Source organism: Tursiops truncatus, chromosome 1 (genome assembly GCF_011762595.2).
Source record: "Tursiops truncatus isolate mTurTru1 chromosome 1, mTurTru1.mat.Y, whole genome shotgun sequence".
In the NCBI taxonomy this organism is placed as follows: Eukaryota; Metazoa; Chordata; class Mammalia; order Artiodactyla; family Delphinidae; genus Tursiops; species Tursiops truncatus.
The window spans coordinates 85,116,754-85,137,883 of NC_047034.1; the positions used below are offsets into that span (position 1 = coordinate 85,116,754).

Here is a 21,130-nt window from a genome sequence, read left to right on the forward strand (position 1 = left end):
ACTGAACATTCCATCTCCAGAGACACTGCCCTAACAATATACATGTGCAGTTATAGCAAAGATAAATTTTACATGCTGCTCAAAATTTAGTAGTATGAAGATGGTAAATCAGTGAAAATATAGAAAGAAAAGGGGAGGCTGGAGGCAAAGAGAACAATTAAGAATGTTGTTAAAAATAATCCAAGCATAAAAAAAGGTCCTGTATGAAGAAAATGGTAATAGGAATGTGGACAGGTTAGACATATTGTTCAATGAAAAGTATACCTACCTATTTGAAAATAATAAAATAGAAATAAATACATAAAATAAAATAGAAAAGAAGCTGGTAACATTGGCTGCCGCTCAAGGGAACTGGGTGGCTGGAAAATAGGTGGGAGGGGACTTTTTACTCATGTCCTTTCCTACCATTTTAAGCATGTGATTATAGTTCCTATATACTCAAAATAATTTTTTAAAAAAGACTAATGCAAATGGAGGAAGAGAACCTAATGATAGGAAGAAGAATTTACAGGACTGAAATACTAATTGAACATGAGAGGAGAGGTTAAGGATGAAAAAAGATGATGGCAGTGTTCCGACCCTATGTGACTAAAAGAGAATAATGGTGGGATGAGCAGAAATGCAGAGGTTGGCAGGAGGTTCTGATAAAGGGAGAAGGGAAAATAATAGTAAGTACATATTAAAATTATCACCTAGTTCAGAAATCCGTAAGTAGTCAAACTGTCTATCAAAAATTATCACGACTAGGCTTCCCTGGTGGCGCAGTGGTTGAGAGTCCGCCTGCTGATGCAGGGGACACGGGTTCATGCCCCGGTCCGGGAGGATCCCACATGCCACAGAGCGGCTAGGCCCGTGAGCCATGGCCGCTGAGCCTGCGCGTCTGGAGCCTGTGCTCCGCAACGGGAGAGGCCACAACAGTGAGAGGCCCGCGTACTGGGGAAAAAAAAAAAAAAAAAAATTATCACGACTAGTTTCCCCTATCGAGGGTTTTTATTTTCAGGAGCTGATCCATAAAAGGACTTTAACTTTTTAATTTTTTTCAAAAAGATGAAGGAGTTTTCTGGAGACAGAAAAGAACAATGACACCTGATCCTACAGTGTGTGTTTTTCTGAGCTCTAAAGGAGAGAACTTATAGAAGATGAAGGAAATACTTTTATTAGGGGTTTTTCAAGGTTCAAAGTATACATAGTCGGCCCTCTGTATCCACGGATGCCGAAACAGAAGGCTGACTGTACTACAACGTTTTATATAAGGGACTTGAGCATCCGCGGATTTTGGTATGGGGGGGCGTGGGTCCTGGAACCACTACCCCACAGATACCTAGGGACAACAGTATACATACTGATTTTGATACGCAATAAGGCTTCGGAACTTTATGGAATTTATTAGGAAAATGCTCCCAGGGGATCAAATGTTCTTAGCAGTGCCATGACAGAGCACCAGTAACGGCAGTAGATGCTCAGGCACAATGAATGCTGGAAGAGGCACCCAGAGTGTGGACACATTCTTGAACACAAGAAATACCTACAGATTACCAGAAATAATTGGGGAGGGAGAATGAGGGAGCATGAGCTGGGGAAATATAAGAATGAATGAACCTGTGATTGATTGGTCTCTTTCATACCAATAGCTTGTGCCTACACTATGTACCTGGTAGTATGCTAGGCACTAGATAAAAAGACTTGCTTTCAGTAACCAAGAATTTCACAGGTTCGTTATGGGGCAAATGTGCCAAAGTAAACAATGACAGAAACTCCTGGAACATTTTAATGTTTCAGTTTCTTAGAGTTGTGTGTGTGTTTTTTTTTTAATTAGAGTTTGAAAAAGTTCATTAAACTTTGTTCAGTCAGTCTGATCCAATTTCCCTTACCTATTTTAGAAGAAAACTTTCGAGGCCCACAGAGGTATGTGAATTTTCAAAAATCACACTGGTGACCAAAAGCATAGCAAGGAGAGGCCAAATCTCCTGAGGCTCAGAATCATTCCTTCCCACTACCCCACAATACCTCATTTATAATTCATTAAATGGATGACTCTATTCTGATTTCTTCATTCACGGATACATGTTAAAAACAGTACAGTGAAAAAAGCATGGCTTCTGAATTAGACCAACCTGGGGTCTGAATTTTTTGACAAATTACACTGCTTTGCTTAGCATTAAGGCTGGTCCTAATAAAACAGCTAGATGTTCTAGAAGAAATTATAATGAACCTACGCTCCTCACCGAAGATTGGCATCTGAGTTTGTACCTGCTTAGGCTTTATGCTCCTGTCCAAGGATTTTGTAACAGATCATATGAATACTACTCAGCAAAGCTAACAGAAGAGAAGATTTAAAAATGGTAGTATTAATTCTAGTCAACGACTTATCACAAAATAGCCATGGCAATTAAGCTTTAGGGTTTATTTCGCCCTGTAAGGGTAATAACTCACCTACTAAATTAAACGGGTAACACATAATCAAGGAAATCCACTTTAAAAGTATAAATATTTTTCATAAGCTCTAACACAGCCCTCAAATTTCAGTATCTATTTACAACATTTTCCACACCTCTCCTAAATAATTTTGATAAACCCATTTCTCAAAAAGTGCCTTAAAGATGGTATTGTCTAAACTAAAAGCAAAGGGATCCATTTTTCAGTTATGGTACTTTTGAAGTTGTACACAAATATTCTACTAGCTAGGCTGAAGGGAAAAAAATGTGCTATTAGCACTTTTTTCAGCCCTAAAATTCAGTCTGCATTTATGTTTTAAAAATGCTGAATCATGAAATAAGGAAACAGTCAGTACAAAGAATCCAAACACATAGTTCACCTCATACCTCAAGTTTCCTAATTATGGCATCTTTTCATTTTGGAACCAAGTAACTGAAAAGTCTAAGTAACTAGAGGAGTAGAGCTCATTCTCAGAAACTGAACTTGAAGATAAAACTAAAAGTAGTTATTTCTGCAAGTTATTATACTTTCAACTTCCTGTTTTATTTAGGCAGCTCATCATGACCATTTCAGGTAACAATGCAGAAGTTAAAAAAACCAACTTCCTCTTTATAAAGTGATAAAAACTTCAGCAGTGGGCTTCCCTGGTGGCACAGTGGTTGGGAGTCCGCCTGCCGATGCAGGGGACACGGCTTCGTGCCCCGGTCTGGGAGGATCCCTCGTGCCACGGAGCGGCTGGTCCCGTGAGCCCTGGCCGCTGAGCCTGCGCGTCCGGCGCCTGTGCTCCGCAAGCGGTGAGAGGCCCGCGTACCGCAAAAAAAATAACAAAAAACAAAAAAACTTCAGCAGTTGGTTATGAGAATGGTTGATCTTACTAGCTTTTATAGAAATACTTGCAAGGAAACCAGAGACCATCACCACCAAATTCACCTCTGGGTTCACTGCTTTCAGAAAATGTAACAAAGATAAAAAGCAGTATTAAAATATATTTGGCATGACACACGTGTTAAAAAAAATCATATCAAATGCAGTTGAGGTCTTAGTTAAAATTAAAAAAAAAATGAAAACTTCACGGTTCCTTCGAGGAAGAGTCAATATACAAACTAAGCCTGAAAATACCTTGTTTGTAATAGTGCCTTGGTTATGAAAGTTTTGTACAACAAGAATCTCGCTTAAGGGTCACTTATTGTTTATGAATGCTAAGACATTCATATCAACAAGTCTTTTTGGAAAAATACTTTTTCAATTCTTGAATTCAGTTAAAAGGCATCAGAAGCCTGGAGGAAAAGGGGTCAAGGTAGGTATAAAACTGAAGGAGAATTTAAGTAATCTTACAAGTCAAAGCCCTTTCTTTTTACTTATTGATCCACAACAGAGAAATACAGATCACTTCATCTCTGGGAATAAAAATCTAACAAAATTTCAGTAATCCCAAATCATAAGGATTTATTATATGAGTTTTTTTATATCAGCTATTCTTAATTAACTCACTAATGAAAACAATGTAGTTAATCTAAAACCTGTTCACTGAATATAAAATTCATCAACATTTTTTGGCAGTAGATTTACCTTACTAATTATGATTTGCTTGCTTTGTCATTATTAAAATTAAACAGCAAAAGAAGTATGCTGGAATATAAGAGAAAACTGGCCAGAGATCTGCTATTACAAAATCAAGGCTGTTAATGTTACTAATTTGAACACTGTCAATACCCAAAGACATCTTTACGCTTTGAAATACATATTTTCCCCCCAAGTTTAATTAGAAAGGCATTCTACCCCTGTGTCAAAAACAAAAACCCAACACTGGTAAACTTCAAAGTTTATTACCTTAAATTCTTAGTGAAATTTTGCTGTAACAGTATTTTTGCTTAAAGTAAGAGGACCATCAGTTGGGCTAACAAATGTTTTGTTATCCCATGATTTTCACTGTAACTTAATTTCATGTGAATCATAACTGTTTGCCTTAGAATAAACATTTTATTATAGTTTTCTCTCTAGCATAAGTTCATATACAGTGTAAAATGCCCTTTCCCCCCAAATCTTATACATTTATGAGAATCAATTTCCAAGTATGAGAAAATCTAATGCTGAAGAGTTGTTCAACGGCATGTGAATACTTAGCACATTCTTCAGCGTTTCAAAATGGCATGGCATATGTATATCAAATTATTCTGTACAGAGGACTCTTGGATCATGAACAGTCCCCTTTGCCATCCCAATCTCTTTTATTAAAAGAGGAAAACCCCAGATACATTTACAGAGCATTCAAGGGTGTACATTTTGTAAAAACCACTGTGGAAAACAAAAGACATAATTCTTGTCCTTTTACGAGTTATGTAATGAACCATTGTAATTTCCATGGACTCTAAAATCTTTAACATATTTACTGAAAAGCCTGACAAACTGTTAAGAAAGGTGTGCAGCTGTCAGGAAAAAAGTTATTCCACCTAAGGTGAAATATTCTCTTGTATTTAAGACACTTTTAAAGAAATTAATTGTACAAATTACTCAGTGTCAAGTTCAACTATAATCAAAAAGATACCACACTGGAGCACCAAAGAAGGCAGGATGCTTTGTCCAGACTTGAATGTGTTAACATGAAGTTTATGTGCTACATAAAACCTTTCTGGAGTTAAAAAGAAAAACTCATTGGCTAGCCTTGTTAACAAGAAATGGAAAACTATTTTTCAAAAATTATCGTTAAAAGATTGTAAGATGGAAGGGATGGAGTCACCGCGGGCGCCGTATACATACAATCAAGGGAGTGTCTACACAGAAAAGAGTGGTGTTCAAATCCTGAAGCAAATGTCCCTGAGGCTTACACATTTATTACTGCGAATTAGTTCAGCCGACAGCATGTGGGAAAAGGGGTGTGTGTGGATAGGCGGCCTACACCTTACAGACCTCTCCCTGTCGAGAAGTCGTGACAGCAAAATCACTTCCTGAGGAAGGAGGAGCAAAAGGGAAGTTAAGAGGCCACCCTGACCAGGAAGTGACTCGCCCTAAGCTAGCCCCAATCATAGCTAAAGATGGGGGGATGGGGTGAGCCCCAGCAGCTAAAGGCGGTAAAATAACTGCTTCTTGATACGTCGCGACATCATCATCGCCCCCTCTCTTAAATACAAAAAAGAGTCCACAGTCACGATTCAATAAGGTAAAGTCTCTTCTCTCGCAGGAAGGCCACTGGGCTGTGCGTCAGGCCCGGGGGGAAAAGAGAGTTGAGGAATGGGGAACTGGGGCCACCGTGAGGCAGAGGAAAGCCCCTCAAGAGGGAAGCATCCCGACTGCGGAGAGCGTATGCCAGCAAAGGCCAAGACGCTTCTTTCTTCTGGGGGTACTGCCGGGGTTCCCACCGCAGCCGGGTCGGGGCCCCGTTCCCTGTCCCGGGAAGAGGTAAAAAAGAGAGGCGGACCCCTTACCTTCTCCTCATCCGACACCCGATCCTCGAAGTCGGCCATCTTGGGCTGCTCTGGCCCAGCCCGGCCCTGGCGCGAGGCAGGCCGGGAAGGAGGCCGAATGATGGAATCACAGCGAAGGCCGTCTGAAGGATCCGCCCGGAAACGCCGACCGCTAGGGCGCCATGTCAGTTACGGGCGTGGGTCATGGGCCCGGGCGCCGACGCCCCAGTAAGTCGGCGTGACTTAAATGATTTTAAGTCTAATATTTTTCTCACTGAGTTACATTAATTTCCCCATTCATCTATGGGACGTTGGGAGCGTGCTTCGGCTGGTATTGGCGCCCGAGCTCCGGCCGACCAAATTGCAGTCGCTACTCCTGTAGATTTTCCCAGTACCAGTGCTCTCCATGGCAGCCGAGTCCAAAGGGCTAAGTGCTGCTCCGACTCTGGAACGGTCGGTGACTTTTTCAACCCCAGGAATGGTGTGGAAGGTGACCCTCACGCGTATGGAGGTTAAAACACTTCACTCCGGGTCACATCTCAGCCCAGTTCCTCCAGAATAGGTGCCGCTATCCGCCCCTTCCCTCCCTCGGAAGGAATAGGTAGCCCCAGTCCTTGGGCGCTCCTCCACCTTCCAAATCTTCTCGGTCCCCGTTCCCTGGGACTCTCAGCCTTCACAGAGGCCAACTTCAGGTCCGCCACTATCCCAGGATTCCCGACTCCCGGTTTCCTGCCCTTCTCCCCTCCCAACTCCCGGCGCCACCGGGAGCGGCAAGATGGCGGACGGTGACGGCTTAGGTGAAGCAACGGCAGCTGCGGCGTCTCCTCCTGCTCCTGCTCCCGGCCTGAGCCCGCCGCTGGGCTGGAGGGAGCGGCTGCGGGCCGGGCTGGCGGGCACTGGGGCCTCGCTGTGGTTCGTGGCGGGGCTGGGGCTGCTTTACGCTCTGAGGGTCCCGCTGAGGCTGTGTGAGAATTTGGCAGCGGGTGAGAGGCCCAGAGCTCCCGAGGGACGGGCGGGCGTGGGGGATTGGGGGGCAGGAGAGGTGCCGGGGGCAAGGGCCAAAGGGCAGAGATTTTCAGTATCACTGGAGGGCTTCGCAGAATGAGTCGGTGTGTGCGACCGAGTGAGTTCTTTTTCTCTTGGGCCGCTACTCCGCAGCTGATTGCCAAACCTGAGCTGCAACTACCGGCTCCTCCCTAAAGCTCTTAAGGTCCGCCCTCTCTCTTCTGTCCTCGTTTACCCGAGGAGAAGCCACCTGATAAAATGTAAGCTTCAGGTGGTAGGGCAGATGAGAGCATTTTCAGACTTGAATGCAGAATTTATACACACCTTTTGATTCTCTTGCCACTCAGCTGAGAGAACCCACACCCAGACAATAAAAATCTGAAAGAAACCAACACGATCTTAGCCAGCCATTCTCATGTTTTAAAATAGTTTTGTCAGGAAATAGTTTTCGTGATATTTTTGTCCGTTCTCTGTTTTAGGCTTTATCTTGAGTAATAAAATAGAACAGTACAGGAAGTAAAGAGAAAGAGAGCCACAAACAGCAGTGGGTTCTTTCCTTAGTTCCTTCTTTCAGCATTTGTAGAGAGCTTGCTGTGTAGTGTGGGCTGAAGTTACAAAGACGTATAAGAGGTGATGATTCCCTTGGATTCTGCAAATATTATTCTTTAGCTGTAGCCAGGACAGAGTGGATGGGAGCCAGGGCCTCTTACCATGTCATTACAAATTGGTAACCTCAGATTAAAATGGAAGTATTTCTGTTATGGGATCTTTATGACTATCAGTACTGTGTTTTATTTTCCTGTAACAAGAGAAGGCAAATGTCCCCTTTTCTATTCCGTGAAATGACATGAAAGACTGTGAGATAATGTTCTGAAATGTTTTGGACTTTTTAAGAACATAGTATGTAAATTCAGATGCAACTGACACACTAAAATACGCTAGATAAATTGGCCTTCCTAGACTGTTTGAAAAGCTAATTTGGTGTTTCTGTTACAGGTTAATGAAGTGACTACTAATGGTTTGTATGCTCAGTGAAATGTTATTCATTGGGTTTATCATTTTTTTTTTTTACATATTAACTAGATACACCATTTAGATGAGAGTCAATGACTTTACAGATTTTTGTTTCTTTCTAAAACCCAAAGTATTTATGAGACAATTATTTGAAGTGAAGAATGTGGTCCAGGTTTTCAGTGAATCAGGTTTAGGAAGCTCTTAGTTTGCTATTCTTTTTGGGTTATTTTGCCTCTGTAGCTGACATACCAAATACACACACTGTTTCCTTCCCTCTAATTTGAAACACTGGTTTGTATCTCACCAAAATAATTAGGAAGTAGTTTTAATCCTCCTTTGTAACAGTATATTTGTTCATATTATCCTTATGGAATTGCAAAAGTTCTTGTCTAAATTATGATATTCCTGGTTTTACTCTCAACAGCAAGCTAAATGATCTCATTTTGATTTGCTTATTTAACAAATCAGCAGTGTAAAATCCTACCCTTACATATGTGAAGGCATTTTAAAGATGTGATACAATGAAAATTTAAAGTAGCTTTTTAAAAATTACAATTTTCTCAAATGAATCTCATATTAGATATTAATACTACTTGTGTCCCTCCACTCATAAAGACACCTGCATATTTGTAACTTGGGTACTTATTTTTTTTAACTTTGATTTTTTTATTCTTTTTGGCAGTGACAGTATTTTTAAATTCATTGACGCCCAAATTCTATGTGGCACTTACAGGGACATCTTCTTTGATATCAGGACTAATATTTGTAAGTAGTTTCCATTTCCTTCCTTCCATTTCCTTTGGTGTTTATCTAAAAATCAAATCTCTTTTAATAGTTATTATAATAATTAAAAATACTTATAGATCAGCATTCTCAGAATTTTCCACATTCTCAAAATGTGAAAAAATATTTTAAAAAACACTGCAACTTCCTCTCCACTTTTAGAGATTGATAGTATTCATTTGTGTATAAAAGACTGTTTATTGTATGTTGGGGGGTGTAGTGGGAGGTGGGTTGTGATGTAAATGCTTGCAGGCTCGGCTTAGTAACAAAAATGAGTAAAATTGGCAGAGTGTAAAAATTGAAATTTTTATTTACTTCGAAGACTGGGTAATCTGGACAGTACATGCTCCTTCTAGAAAAGGCTAAAGCTAATTGTTGCCATGTAGACTTGCAGACCAGTATTACCAGGACCAGGTCTTCCAATTTTTTCAGACGATTTCAAGAGAACCTGGATATAAAGTTTTTATATAAAATCTTCCAATACTTTAATGTCGGCAACATCGGGCAGACTAAAAATTTATCTGTCTTGAATTAGGCTTATAGGCTGCCAGTTACCTTCTCTAGAGTGTTTAAGAGCAGAGTTTGTGAGACAGGCTAACCATCACTTTAGTTGTATGACTTCAAGAAAGTGAATTAACTTTTCTAAAGCTGCAATTTCATCATCTGTACACTGGAGATAATAATAGTATCAACTTGGAAATTCCTTGGTGGTCTAGTGGTTTGGGACTCAACTCAATTAATTTTTTAAAAAATTAATTAATTAGGGCTTCCCTGCTGGCGCAGTGGTTGAGAGTCCGCCTGCCGATGCAGGGGACGTGGGTTCGTGCCCCGGTCCGGGAGGATCCCGCGTGCCGCGGAGCGGCTGGGCCCGTGGGCCGTGGCTGCTGGGCCTGCGTGTCTGGAGCCTGTGCTCTGAAGCGGGAGAGGCCGCAGCGGGGAGAGGCCCGCGTACCGCAAGAAAAAAAAAAAAAATTAGTTAATTTTTGGCTGCATTGAGTCTTCGTTACTGCGTGCAGGTTTTCTCTAGTTGTGGTAAGTGGGGGCTACTCTTCATTGCGGTGCACAGGCTTCTCATTTCAGTGGTTTCTCTTGTTGTGGAGCACAGGCTCTAGGGCAGCACACGGGCTTGTGGCTGTGGCTCGTAGGTTCTAGAGTGCAGGCTAAGTAGTTGTGGTGCACGGGCTCAATTGCTTCTCAGCGTGTGGGATCTTCCCGGACCAGGGCTTGAACCTGTGTCTCCTGCGTTGGCAGGAGGATTCTCAACCACTGAGCCACCAGGGAAGCCCCAAAGGACTCCACACTTTAACTGCCGAGGCCCGGGTTGTATCCCTGGTCAGGGAATTAAGATCCCATGAGCCTCCCGGTGTAGCCAAAAAAAAAAAAAAAATCAACTTAATAGTTATGAGGATTAAATGAGATAGTGTGTGTGAAAGCTTGCAGCAACATGACATACACTAATGAATTTTGGCCACGTTATTCTAAGAAGTGCCACAATAAAGAAACCTGTTTAATTTAGCTTTCCCTTGCTTTATTTAACCAAGCTATCATTTGTATTTTAAAAATATTTCTTAAATTTTTATAATCTTTATTAACATCCCTGGGAACTGGTGTTTCATAGTATAAACTTTGGAAAAATACTGCTACAGATAAAAATCTTAGGAAGTATTATGGCATGCATGGCCAATGAAATTTTTCTGTATTTTTTCCTCATCTCTAGGTGGTGCTCTATAACTATAGTAGAAATGTAAAAATAATAGCATTTATATTGGAGTGGTTTTTTGTTTTGTTTTGTTTTTTTAAATAGGGACGAACACTTGACCATTTTGTTGAAGTGAAATACCAGATGAGAAAGCAATTTTTCTCTTGACTTAAAAAAAATTATTGAGGAATTCTGGGTGAAAACTCTGTTATTAAAAGCCTCAAAATTTATTGATTTATAAAGCCTACTCATAATTTAGCATATTTTGTCATAGCATATAAAAATCTAAATAAAGAAGATAAACTATCTTTAAACAGCTGATGTAGTAGAAAGAGCATTGGTCTTGGAACCAGCAGATGTAGTTTTGAGTCTTGACTCTGCCATTTACTATCTGATAACTTTGGGCAAGTCACATGAATTCTGAGTCCTAATTTCCTCATTTATAGGGAGGGGAGAAAACTTACATTTATATAATATATAACTTACATATGTAATATGTAAAAGTGTTTAAAATTTGTTGTTACTTTTTTTAAACCAACATTTTAAATTTACAAAACTTAAGAATTTAAGTAACATTTTAAAGGTTAAACTGTGTCATTACCCTTGAAATATTGATGAGTTTTTATTAGCAAAGTTTATTTATAATTTCTTTTACCACCTGAAATGAGAAAGCTAGTTGTGCTGCTTGTGTTATTTCTACCTGAAGAGGTAATGTGCTTGGAAGCTGAAGAATAGCAACAAAGCCAGTTGTTTAACTAATTACTACGAGTAAAAAGATTACTCTGAAAGGAGAATAAAAGAGCCAATGGGAGTGTATAACATAGCTTTCTGTTCTGTGGAATCAGGAAAAGTTCCCTAGGACATGTCATTTAAGCTCAGACCCAAAGGAGCCAGCAAAGGGAGTTGAAAAGGCTGGAGTATCCGAATATGAAACATTCTGCTCATTCAACACAGAGAGCTGCTTTTGATTCCTCTTCTTATAACAATGATAAACCATGGAAACAGAAAGAAAGGAATATCCTGATTTTTAAATGGTTCAATATGGGAATCAACTTGACTCTTAACCTACATTAATAATACTGCCAAATACTGGAGTAGTACTTTGTTGTTTAAAAGCACTTACAATTCTTGTTAACCATATTTACTAGATAGGACATTGAGGCTCTGAGAGGTTAGAAGTTAACTTCCCCAAAACACACAGCTAATATATGGCTGAATTGGGAGTCAAATGTAGGCATTCTAACCCTAGTCTAGTGGTTAATCCACCATGCTAGTTGTTTCAAAATTGTTTTTCTTTTAATTATGCTACAGATAGACTAAAATGACATTATAATGTAAGTTACATTATTTATAGCTTAAACACTTCTTACTGTTTTTTTAATGCTTTATTTACAGACGTATTCTAGTGTTGCCTAAGCTTGTCTGAATTTCATTACAAAGTTGTAAAAAGGCATTTTACCTTGGCTTGGCATGTGTTATCAGGGAATCTTGTGTTTGGCTTATTTTTTGGAAGGAGGGCACATTTCAAATGCTGAATTAAACAGGAACATCTTGAGAGAATGTTTTGATTTGAGGTCATATATCTGCTGATTAATTCTATTTTAAGTGAAAGATGTTTTCTGTTTGTCACAGATATTTGAATGGTGGTACTTCCATAAGCATGGCACATCTTTTATTGAGCAAGTATCTGTAAGCCATTTGCGACCACTGATGGGAGGAACAGAAGGCAGCATTTCAGAGCCAGGTTCTCCTTCCAGCAGCAGAGAAAGTGAAACCAGCAGACAGAATTTGTCAGGTGACTACTACTGACTTAATGTGTGTTCAAAGCTGTATTGTTAAGATTGTGTTTGGCTGTGGCAGATAGAAAACTCATAACAGTAGAGAGCAGTTTGTCTTTCCTTTAAATATAGGTAATCCATGGCTGATATGGAGAGCAATGATTATCAGAGACCTAGACTCCTTCTATTTTGTTTGCGACCATCTCCAATGCAGTTTTTCCTTGTGGTTCCAGACAGTTCCTCTGGCTTCAGCCATCATGTCCACAGTCTAGTCATCAGGAAGGAGAATAAGCCAGGAGAAGACGCTTTCCCCACCCCCCACCCCACAGCAACCAAGGACACTTCCGAGCAGCGTCATATACTATTTCAACTTACTTTCTACTGGTCAGATCTTTGTCATATAAACAGAACTAGCTGTAAGGGAGGCTAGAAATTGTAATCATTTTCTCAGTGTATATATGCACAGGTGATAAGGGGATCTTATTACTGATAAAGGAGAGAACAAAGACAATTAGCCATCTCTGCCAAGAGAGCAAAGTTAGGAAAAATAGCTTTTCTTCTCAGTATATTTACAAAGACATCAAAATCTGTTATTCTTGTATGGATAATCTGTTGTCATACATAAACTGTAGACTATTCCTCTATATGTATCTAGTAATTATGCAATTAGGAAAGTAAAATATTTGAAGCCAGATAGAAATCACATTTTTGGATTATTGTTTCTTTCATTTGGTATAGGTTATAATCATACAGTTAACTCATACAAATGAGTTAATTCTGCAGAATGTCATAATGTCTCATTTGTTCAGTAAGCCTAACCACTAGGGTTATATTAATTTAGTAGAAAAATACTACCTGAGTGCAGTTGCTGGCACTTTTTAGGTGTGATCAGGGAAAGTCTGTAAGAAAGAACTCTTTAAACTGAGCCCTAAAGCTTGAGTGGGGGACTTCCCCGGTGGCGTAGTGGTTAAGAATCTGCCTGCCAATGCAGGGGACGCGGGTTTGAGCCCTGGTCCGGGAAGATCCCACATGCCGTGGAGCAACAAAGCCTGTGAACCACAACTATTGAGCCTGTGCTCTAGAGCCTGGAAGCCACAACTACTGAGCCCTCGCACCACAACTACTGAAGCCTGCGCACCTAGAGCCCATGCTCCGCAGCTAGAGAAGCCACCACAATGAGAAGCCCATACACCGCAACGAAGAGTAGCCTCCACTCACCACAACTAGAGAAAGCCCACGTGAAGCAACGAAGACCCAATGCAGCCATAAATAAGTAAATAAATAAAAAAAAAAAGCTTGAGTGGGTGTTGACCAGGATTAGTAGGGATGAGGTTGGCAGCCATTCAGGAGTACGGGAAGGAATAATGGTAATTTTCTCTGCCCTACTCCTTTCTCCCCTTTCATGAAATAATTACAGAACTCTTAAGAATAAGGCATATTAAGATGAATATGAGGGACTTCCCTAGAGGTCCAGTGGTAAAGAATCCACCATACAGTGCAGGGGACACGGGTTCGATCCCTGGTCAGGGAACTAAGATCCTACATGCTACGGGGCAACTAAGACTGCGTGCCACAACTACTGAGCTTGCGCGCCTCAACTAGAACCTGCATGCTGCAAACTACAGAGCTCACACGCTCTGGAACCCGCATGCCACAACTACAGAGCCCATGTGCCCTGGAGCCTGTGCACCACAACTAAAGAGAAAACCCGCATGCTGCGACTAGAGAGAAGCCCGCACACCACAACGAAGATCCTGCGTGCTGCAACTAAGACCCCATGCAGCCAAAAAGTAAATAAATAAATCAATAAACAAATAATAAATCTTAAAAAAAAAAGGTGAATATGACATAGATGTGTCCCCAAGAAGCTCAGAGTCCAGTATGTAAATAATTATAACGATAATGCATTATACAGTCTTATTCCCTATTGTGAGATTGAGTATACCATTGCATAATGAAAGTGAAGATAACCTTAAGAACATTCCAGCTTAGTATAGGATACAGACATATAAATAAGTGATGGCAAAAGATACAAAAGATACTTTTATATAGTGTATGGAAGGTACTATGGTGATGAAAAGAGGGAATGGTCAGTTATTCTTGGAAGGAAGGCCACAAAATGTTTCACAGAAGAGATGCATGAATTGACCTCAGAAGTGAGTCACAGTTCTCCTTTGGTTCCACTTTCTCTCCCTGGGTAGCTGCATCTCCTTCTATAGTATTATCATCCACAGACATATGTATTGGGAGAACCAATGTTAACTTTCTGTCCCCAAGCTCTCTTTTATGTTCTAGACCCACATTTCTAACTTTGCTAGAAATCTCCACCTTTGATGGCCCTAAGCAACCCTAAACTCATTCTGTCCAAAGTGAAACTGCTAATTATCTTCTTTTAATAGGTACCTTCCATAATCCTAAAATCTATTAATTTCCAAAACAGAAACCTTTGAGTTGTTTTAGATTATATCTCTTTTATTTCCCCTTCCTTCTCCAGACTATTGACCCTCATCGTATGCTATTGATTCCCCTCAAAAATTACCTTGACTCTATTTTACCTTCTTTTTCAACATTCAGTGTCCCATATGTAGGCCTTAGATATCTCTTTCCTGGACTATTGCTGTATACCCTAACTGGTTTCCCTGCCTATGATACTTCTCCTTTTAGTACATTCTCTCCCCTTACTATGTAAAAAAGCGTTTCTCAAATTTTTTAGATTCCGGAATCGTTTATACTCCTAAAAATTATTGAGGACCTCAAGAGCTTTTGTTTATATATTGATTATGTCCCCAATATTTACCATATTAGAAATTAAAACAGAAATTAAAAAAATATTTATTAGTTATTTTTAAAATAACAGGAAACCCATTGCATGTTAACATAGTTCTATGAACTGAACTGTGTCTCTCCCCCACCTCAAATTCATATGTTGAAGCTGTAACCTCTAATGTAACTATATTTGGAGGCAGGACTTTTAGGAGACAATTAAGGTTAAATGAGGTTGTAAGGGTGGGGTTCTAATGTGATAGGATTGGTAGCCTTAGGAGAAGAAGAGAGATTAATTTCTCTCTCCACTATGGGAGGAGACATGTAAGGACACAGGAAGAAGGCAGCCATCTGTAAGCCAGGAAGAGAGCTCTTACCAGAACCTAACCATGTTGGCACCCTGATTTCAGACTTCCAGACTTCAGAACTGTGAGAAAATAAATTTCTGTTGTTTAAGTCACCCAATCTATGGTATTTAGTTATGGCAGCCTGAACTAATACACATATCATGAAAAATAATTATATTTTCCAAAACGAGAAAATTTTAATCAGAAGACTGCCATTTCTTTACATTTATTTAAATCTCTTTAATATCTAGCTTAATAAAAAATTGCTTATTCTCATATCTGCTTCTGCATTGTTGTGAAATGTTGTTTTGCTTGACATCTATGAAGAAAATCTGTTCTCACACAGATATGTAGTTGGAAAAGGGAAAAGTATTTTAATAACCTTTCAGAAGGTTGTGGATATTCATTTTCAATACAACACCAAAATTTACTGAGGTACTTTCTTAAAGTTTAGTTGCAATGTGGAATCTGAAGCTATATCAGTTAACTTGCCATGTTCTGTACATTAAAATCCCTTGGTGTCCCATTTTGAATGGGTCTTTCACTTATGAATAATTTTATAAATCATGCATTGGCCATTTGGAAAATACTCGTTCCCTGAGTTATACGTGTCTTCCAAATATTGAAATATTGTATAATTTTTTAAAATGACGTTTGTTAATATCACCACTAATCTCACAGGAAAGCCTTTAAGTTGAGAAATTGTCAAGCTCATGGTAACTGATACAAGTTTTTCAAAATTCTAGTATGTACTTGAAAGCTCAAGTTTTATCATTGGCAGCAAATACTACTTTTTCTTCCTTGAATTTGACAGATTCACTTTGTTCAACTTTGAGAAAATATTTGCCAGGTATCTGTCTGAATAATCATAAATTTGTCTGTTAGTGACTCTTTCAAGTAAAAGTGAGATTCCATGAAAAAAAAAAAAAAGGTCAGTCCAGCTCAAAAAACAATTGCTTATACTGGAGACAACCATCATATTTGGTTGCCTTGTTTACTGGGGTGGGGGTGAGGAATCCAATGACCACTACTTTAAAGTACCAGCAGTTTTACCAACCTTTGAGTTGTACCATTAGCCCAACTTTGCAGGACTGGGACTAGTGTGAGGTTAAGTCAGGTGCTTGGGGCACAAAATTTAAGGACGCCCTTACTCTCAGGGTTGGGTTCAAATCAACAAGTTAAAAAGGCAAACAATGTCTTAGCATTTATTATGAAACGAGTTGTTACTTTGCAGTTCCATGAATGATACTTTGAGAACTGCTGATCTAACCAAAGTCTTGATATTTGTTATTTTTCTGTTTATAAACCTTTGATGGCTTCTGATTGACTAAGGATAATGTCTAAACTCTTTACATGGTATGTAAGCCCCTTCATCAATTTCCCCCAGTCTATTTTCTAGCCTCATTTACAGCTCTCCCTCTCACCTTCTACCATGTACTCTAACCTAAGTATGCTGTGTGGTTTTCTCATACTTCTCTGCTTAGAATGTTCTTCATCTGGCAACCTTCTACTTATTTTTACAGTGGTTCAAGTTTAAATGTCACAACCTTTCTAAAGTCTCCCCTAATTTCTCCAGAGCAAACTTAATCACTTCCTTTTTTTCTCTTGGAACAAAATATATCTCTATCATAGCACTTATCACACAGTGTAGGTGATAGTTTACATAACTAATTCTCATGCTACACTTAATTCAGTTAAGTTAGTTCCAAATGCTGTGGTTCCAGAAGTACAAAATGAGCAAAGTTTTTTTTGAGCACAGGTTCCGGACGCGCAGGCTCAGTGGCCATGGCTCACGGGCCCAGCCGCTCCGCGGCATGTGGGATCTTCCCAGACTGGGGCACGAACCCGTGTCCCCTGCATCGGCATGCAGACTCTCAACCACTGCACCACCAGGGAAGCCCCTGAGCAAAGTTTTAAAAGCTTATATTTTAAAGGAGAAACTGAAAACTAGATAGTCACATTGTAATATGGTAAGTGTGGTACTTGAATTGTGAACCAAATGCTATGGAGACAGAAATAAGGGAATGACTAGATTTGGTTGTACACTGCATGACAGCAGGGTGGTCCATGCCTTATTCATCTTTGTGCTATATGTGGCTAGCACTGTACTTAGCATACAGTGACTATACATGTTGACCAAATTAAGATTTAACTACATTTGATTAAACTGTCTTATTTTCCCCCTTTTTCTCTTTGTTTTTTAGAATGCAAGGTATGGAGAAATCCTCTAAATCTTTTCAGAGGAGCAGAATATAGGAGGTATTACATTTTGCTTTCAGTATAATTATGGCATTGGTTTTAGAATAAAAGTATTATGGAAAAATTTATTTTTACAAATATATCACAGCTCTTCTGGTTGGAGATACTGATATAAGGTAAAATGATTAGCCCAAGGTTTAATTGGCAGCATCTTGACTATATTTACTTTTATAATCATGAGAAACATTGCTTCAAACCATATGTTTGTGATGTAAGTATACATTTGGCTCTTGGTTTATGGCAGAAAGCCTTTTCAAAGAATTCATGAGATAGAGAAAAAATTGCAAATGTCAGCATATTCCTGTGCACATGTGCTCAATTGCAAACTTTATTTGACGATTCACTAGAAAATATCAATCTGAATGTGAATATAAATTTCATTTGTGCAACAGTACAGAGCATAATACTTTTATACTGTATTTCGTATTGCCATTCCCTAGCTACACTATTGTGTCCATTTCTCTTCTGGTTTTTATTCTAAATGAGAAAACGACTTTTGAAAAACTTATGACCAAAGATACTTTACTTTTGTTTTGGAAAGGGCTGTGTTTTACCTGGAGGTAGACTGGGGCATGTTATTTAATTCATTGAACAAGAAACAGTTTATGTCTACTATGTATTGGCACTATGCAAAATGATGGGGATACAAAATAATTTAGCAGTAGTCCCTGTGTGTAAGTACTTGATAGTGTAGGACAGTCACATCCTGGGAAGCCAAAGCTAGGCTTTTATGATAGATGCCATTAGCTTATATTAAGGGATTCTGCAAGAAACAGGTCCTTGAACTTCTCACTGTGTTTATTAAAAAGTTTTTAGGCTATTCTTGTTATCTTATAGTATCTACTTCATGAAAATCTTAAAGAGAAATTTCTTAGTATAACGAACTCTTAATGCTTCTTTTTGAATGATTAGTTTGTCTTAATGTAAAAGTCTAAATTGCACTGGTAATCATTGTGGTTCTAGGAAGCTTGGAATCATATCGTAGCCAACCTTTAGCAAGTGTATAGAACTCTCTGGTATGAGCCATTTTATGGCTCAATCCTTGTTTTACTTTACTGAGTCTTTTAAAATTTACTGCTAATTTAAGTTATTGATACTGTGCATGTGTTTTTTAGCTGCTTTAAATCATTTTGGGATTAATGTAGATCGTTCATTTTTTTTATGATTTTAGAAAGTATACCAAACTTTGCTAAATGAACAAGGATTTGCTTTTTCCTTTTTCTTCATGATAATTTCTCCTAAAATAGCTAAAAACTTTAAATAGAAACTTTAAAGGCAACTTATACAATTAAATAACTTAAAATCTTTGATCATGTATATAAATAACACAATGTGCTTTTATTTTTATTTTTATTTTTTTTGCGGTACGCGGGCCTCTCACTGTTGTGGCCTCTCCCGTTGCGGAGCACAGGCTCCGGACGTGCAGGCTCAGCGGCCATGGCTCACGGGCCCAGCCACTCCGCGGCATGTGGGATCTTCCCAGACTGGGGCACGAACCCGTGTCCCCTGCATCGGCAGGCGGACTCTCAACCACTGCACCACCAGGGAAGCCCACAATGTGCTTTTAAAATGCTTTTTCTGATTATAAAATATACACATATTCATTGTTGAAAGTTGGAAAATAAAAAGATGTATGAGAAAGAAAGTAAAAAATCACCTTTTTCTACCACTAAGTGATAACTGCTATTAGTATTTCCATCCAGTCTCTCTTCTATATGCATATATAGAAACAAAACTTGAACATCATAATATATAAAATTCATTATGTGTGAATTTACCACAGAATTTCTTCAAAACATGAATTTCTTCAAAAACATGATTTTTAATAGTTGTACTGTATTCTATTATATGGAGGTACCATACATAACTTACCTACTGCTCCCCTATCCAGGTCACAGGTTATATTTCACTGTTAACATTTACTCTAGAGGGATAGCTTTATATATAAATCTTTAGCCACATATATGATTATTTCCTTAGGGTTGATTTGTAGCACTGGAATTACTGAATCAAAAGGTGTGAACAGTTTTTTTCCCCCCTTTAAGTTTTTCTTTTAATGGTGGAAAATTTCAAAAATAAACAAAAGTAGAGAGAGCGGTATAATGGAATTCCATATACCCATCATCTAACTAGGTGTTATTTTTAAGGCTCTTGATAGATATTATCTAATTGATTTCTGGAAAAAGAAATGTAAATACCAATTTATATTTGTAACAGCAATATGTGTGAGTCCCATCTCACCCCTGACAATATATATTTGCCAATTTTATAGTTGAATAGTCAAAATTAGTTATTTTAATTTGCTATTTGTTAATTACCAATGAGATTGGATATTTTAAAATGTATTTATTAGACAGCTTGTTACCTGCTATTAATTATTGAGGGTTTTAGGGGGAAATGAAAGGTAAAATTTCTAATTTAGTAAAATCTGAAAGAAGTTTTTTTTTTGCTTTTATGCTTTGAAAACCCTTTATCATCTTGACATCTAGTAAAAAATCACTTGTGTTTTTTTCTAGTTTCTTTGTAGTTTTACTTTTAATACTTAATTCTAATTCACTGAGAATTTATTTAAGTATACTTAAAAAAGTATATATTTAAGTCAAATTGTTTTATCTTCAAATTCAATTTTGAAGCACTGTTTGTTGAATAATCTACCTTTTCCGTTTTGGTTTTTGATGTTTTATTATTGTACTCTAAGTAGTTTGGATAGGTTATCTCTTTTGCTTTATTGATTATAATAAGCTTTTGAAACATCCTGAAATAAGATTTGTAGCAGTATATTTTTGAATTTTAAAAAGTATCTGTTGTAGCAGACAGATGCTCTCTCATGTTCAATTTACATATTTTATTGTGTTTTGGTAAAGATACACTTGGGTGACTGGTAAAGAGCCACTTACATACTATGACATGAATTTGTCAGCTCAGGACCATCAGACCTTTTTCACCTGTGACACGGACTTTTTACGTCCTTCAGACACAGGTATGTGTCATAATCTGTTCTTGGGGTAAACAGTAGTCATAAAAATTATTTTTAAAGTTTTTTAGAGTTATTTATTATACAAAGTTATTTGGCTTGGAGTTTGCATCATTGATAAGAAACCCAGATTAAATTGAAACTAATTATGATTGTAAACTAGGTTATCGTACTTTTTTGTCTTTTATAAGATGAAATTTAAATTCTTTATAGAATTTAAAGTATTTTACAAAAATTAATTAAATTGCTTCTTTTATTACTTAGAAAACCTTTCAGATCGAATACAGCAATTGCTTATACAGAGAACAGTGTACCCAGTTTTGGTTGGGGAAGTTAACACCTATAATTACACATTAAAAAAAAAAAATAAGGCAAAGTTAAACATTGGGGCACAGCATGTAGAGAAAAATGGGGTATATTTTATTCCAGTCATAAGTCAGAGATGCATATAAAGTGGTGGAAGATCATAGAAATGTCTGTGTTTAGTTCTCTCTAATCTTCTCTGTAGAAGTGAGTATAGAAACTCTTAAATGTTTGGCTTAAAGACAGGGATCTTTATCACAACTATTTCGACTGCCTTCTCCTACGTTATCTATGCTTCTACTTTTATCCTTCAAAATTAAAAGTCTCATTCTCTGGGAAGGCTTCCCTGATCTCTGCAATTCTACAGT

General features: G+C 38.3%; 2 protein-coding genes across 24 annotated transcripts in view; one reads left to right on the forward strand and one right to left on the reverse strand.

Annotated features, from left to right (window-relative positions):
• Positions 1 to 5,935, reverse strand: part of CAPZA1 (capping actin protein of muscle Z-line subunit alpha 1) — a 47,492-nt gene extending 41,557 nt beyond the window's left edge. The window contains exon 1 of the mRNA XM_019919484.2: positions 5,859 to 5,935. Coding sequence (XP_019775043.1) covers positions 5,859 to 5,897 — 39 coding nt within the window. The 5' untranslated portion in view covers positions 5,898 to 5,935. The remainder of the gene's footprint in view (positions 1 to 5,858) is intronic.
• ST7L (suppression of tumorigenicity 7 like) overlaps positions 5,446 to 21,130 on the forward strand; it is a 152,969-nt gene continuing 137,284 nt past the window's right edge. For 18 of the 23 annotated variants that reach the window (XR_004527798.2, XR_012333826.1, XR_012333827.1 and 15 more), the window contains exons 1-5: positions 6,490 to 6,820; positions 8,539 to 8,621; positions 11,971 to 12,133; positions 17,431 to 17,485; positions 20,350 to 20,465. Coding sequence is in view for 14 of the 23 variants with exons in the window: in XM_033861770.2 (XP_033717661.1) it covers positions 6,613 to 6,820; positions 8,539 to 8,621; positions 11,971 to 12,133; positions 17,431 to 17,485; positions 20,350 to 20,465 (625 nt within the window). In the remaining 9 variants the exon portion in view is untranslated. Of the gene's footprint in view, positions 5,594 to 5,949; positions 6,066 to 6,489; positions 6,821 to 8,538; positions 8,622 to 11,970; positions 12,134 to 17,430; positions 17,486 to 20,349; positions 20,466 to 21,130 lie in introns of those variants that run through there. The other 5 variants (XM_033861830.2, XM_033861787.2, XM_073809478.1 and 2 more) reach the window with 5 other exon arrangements.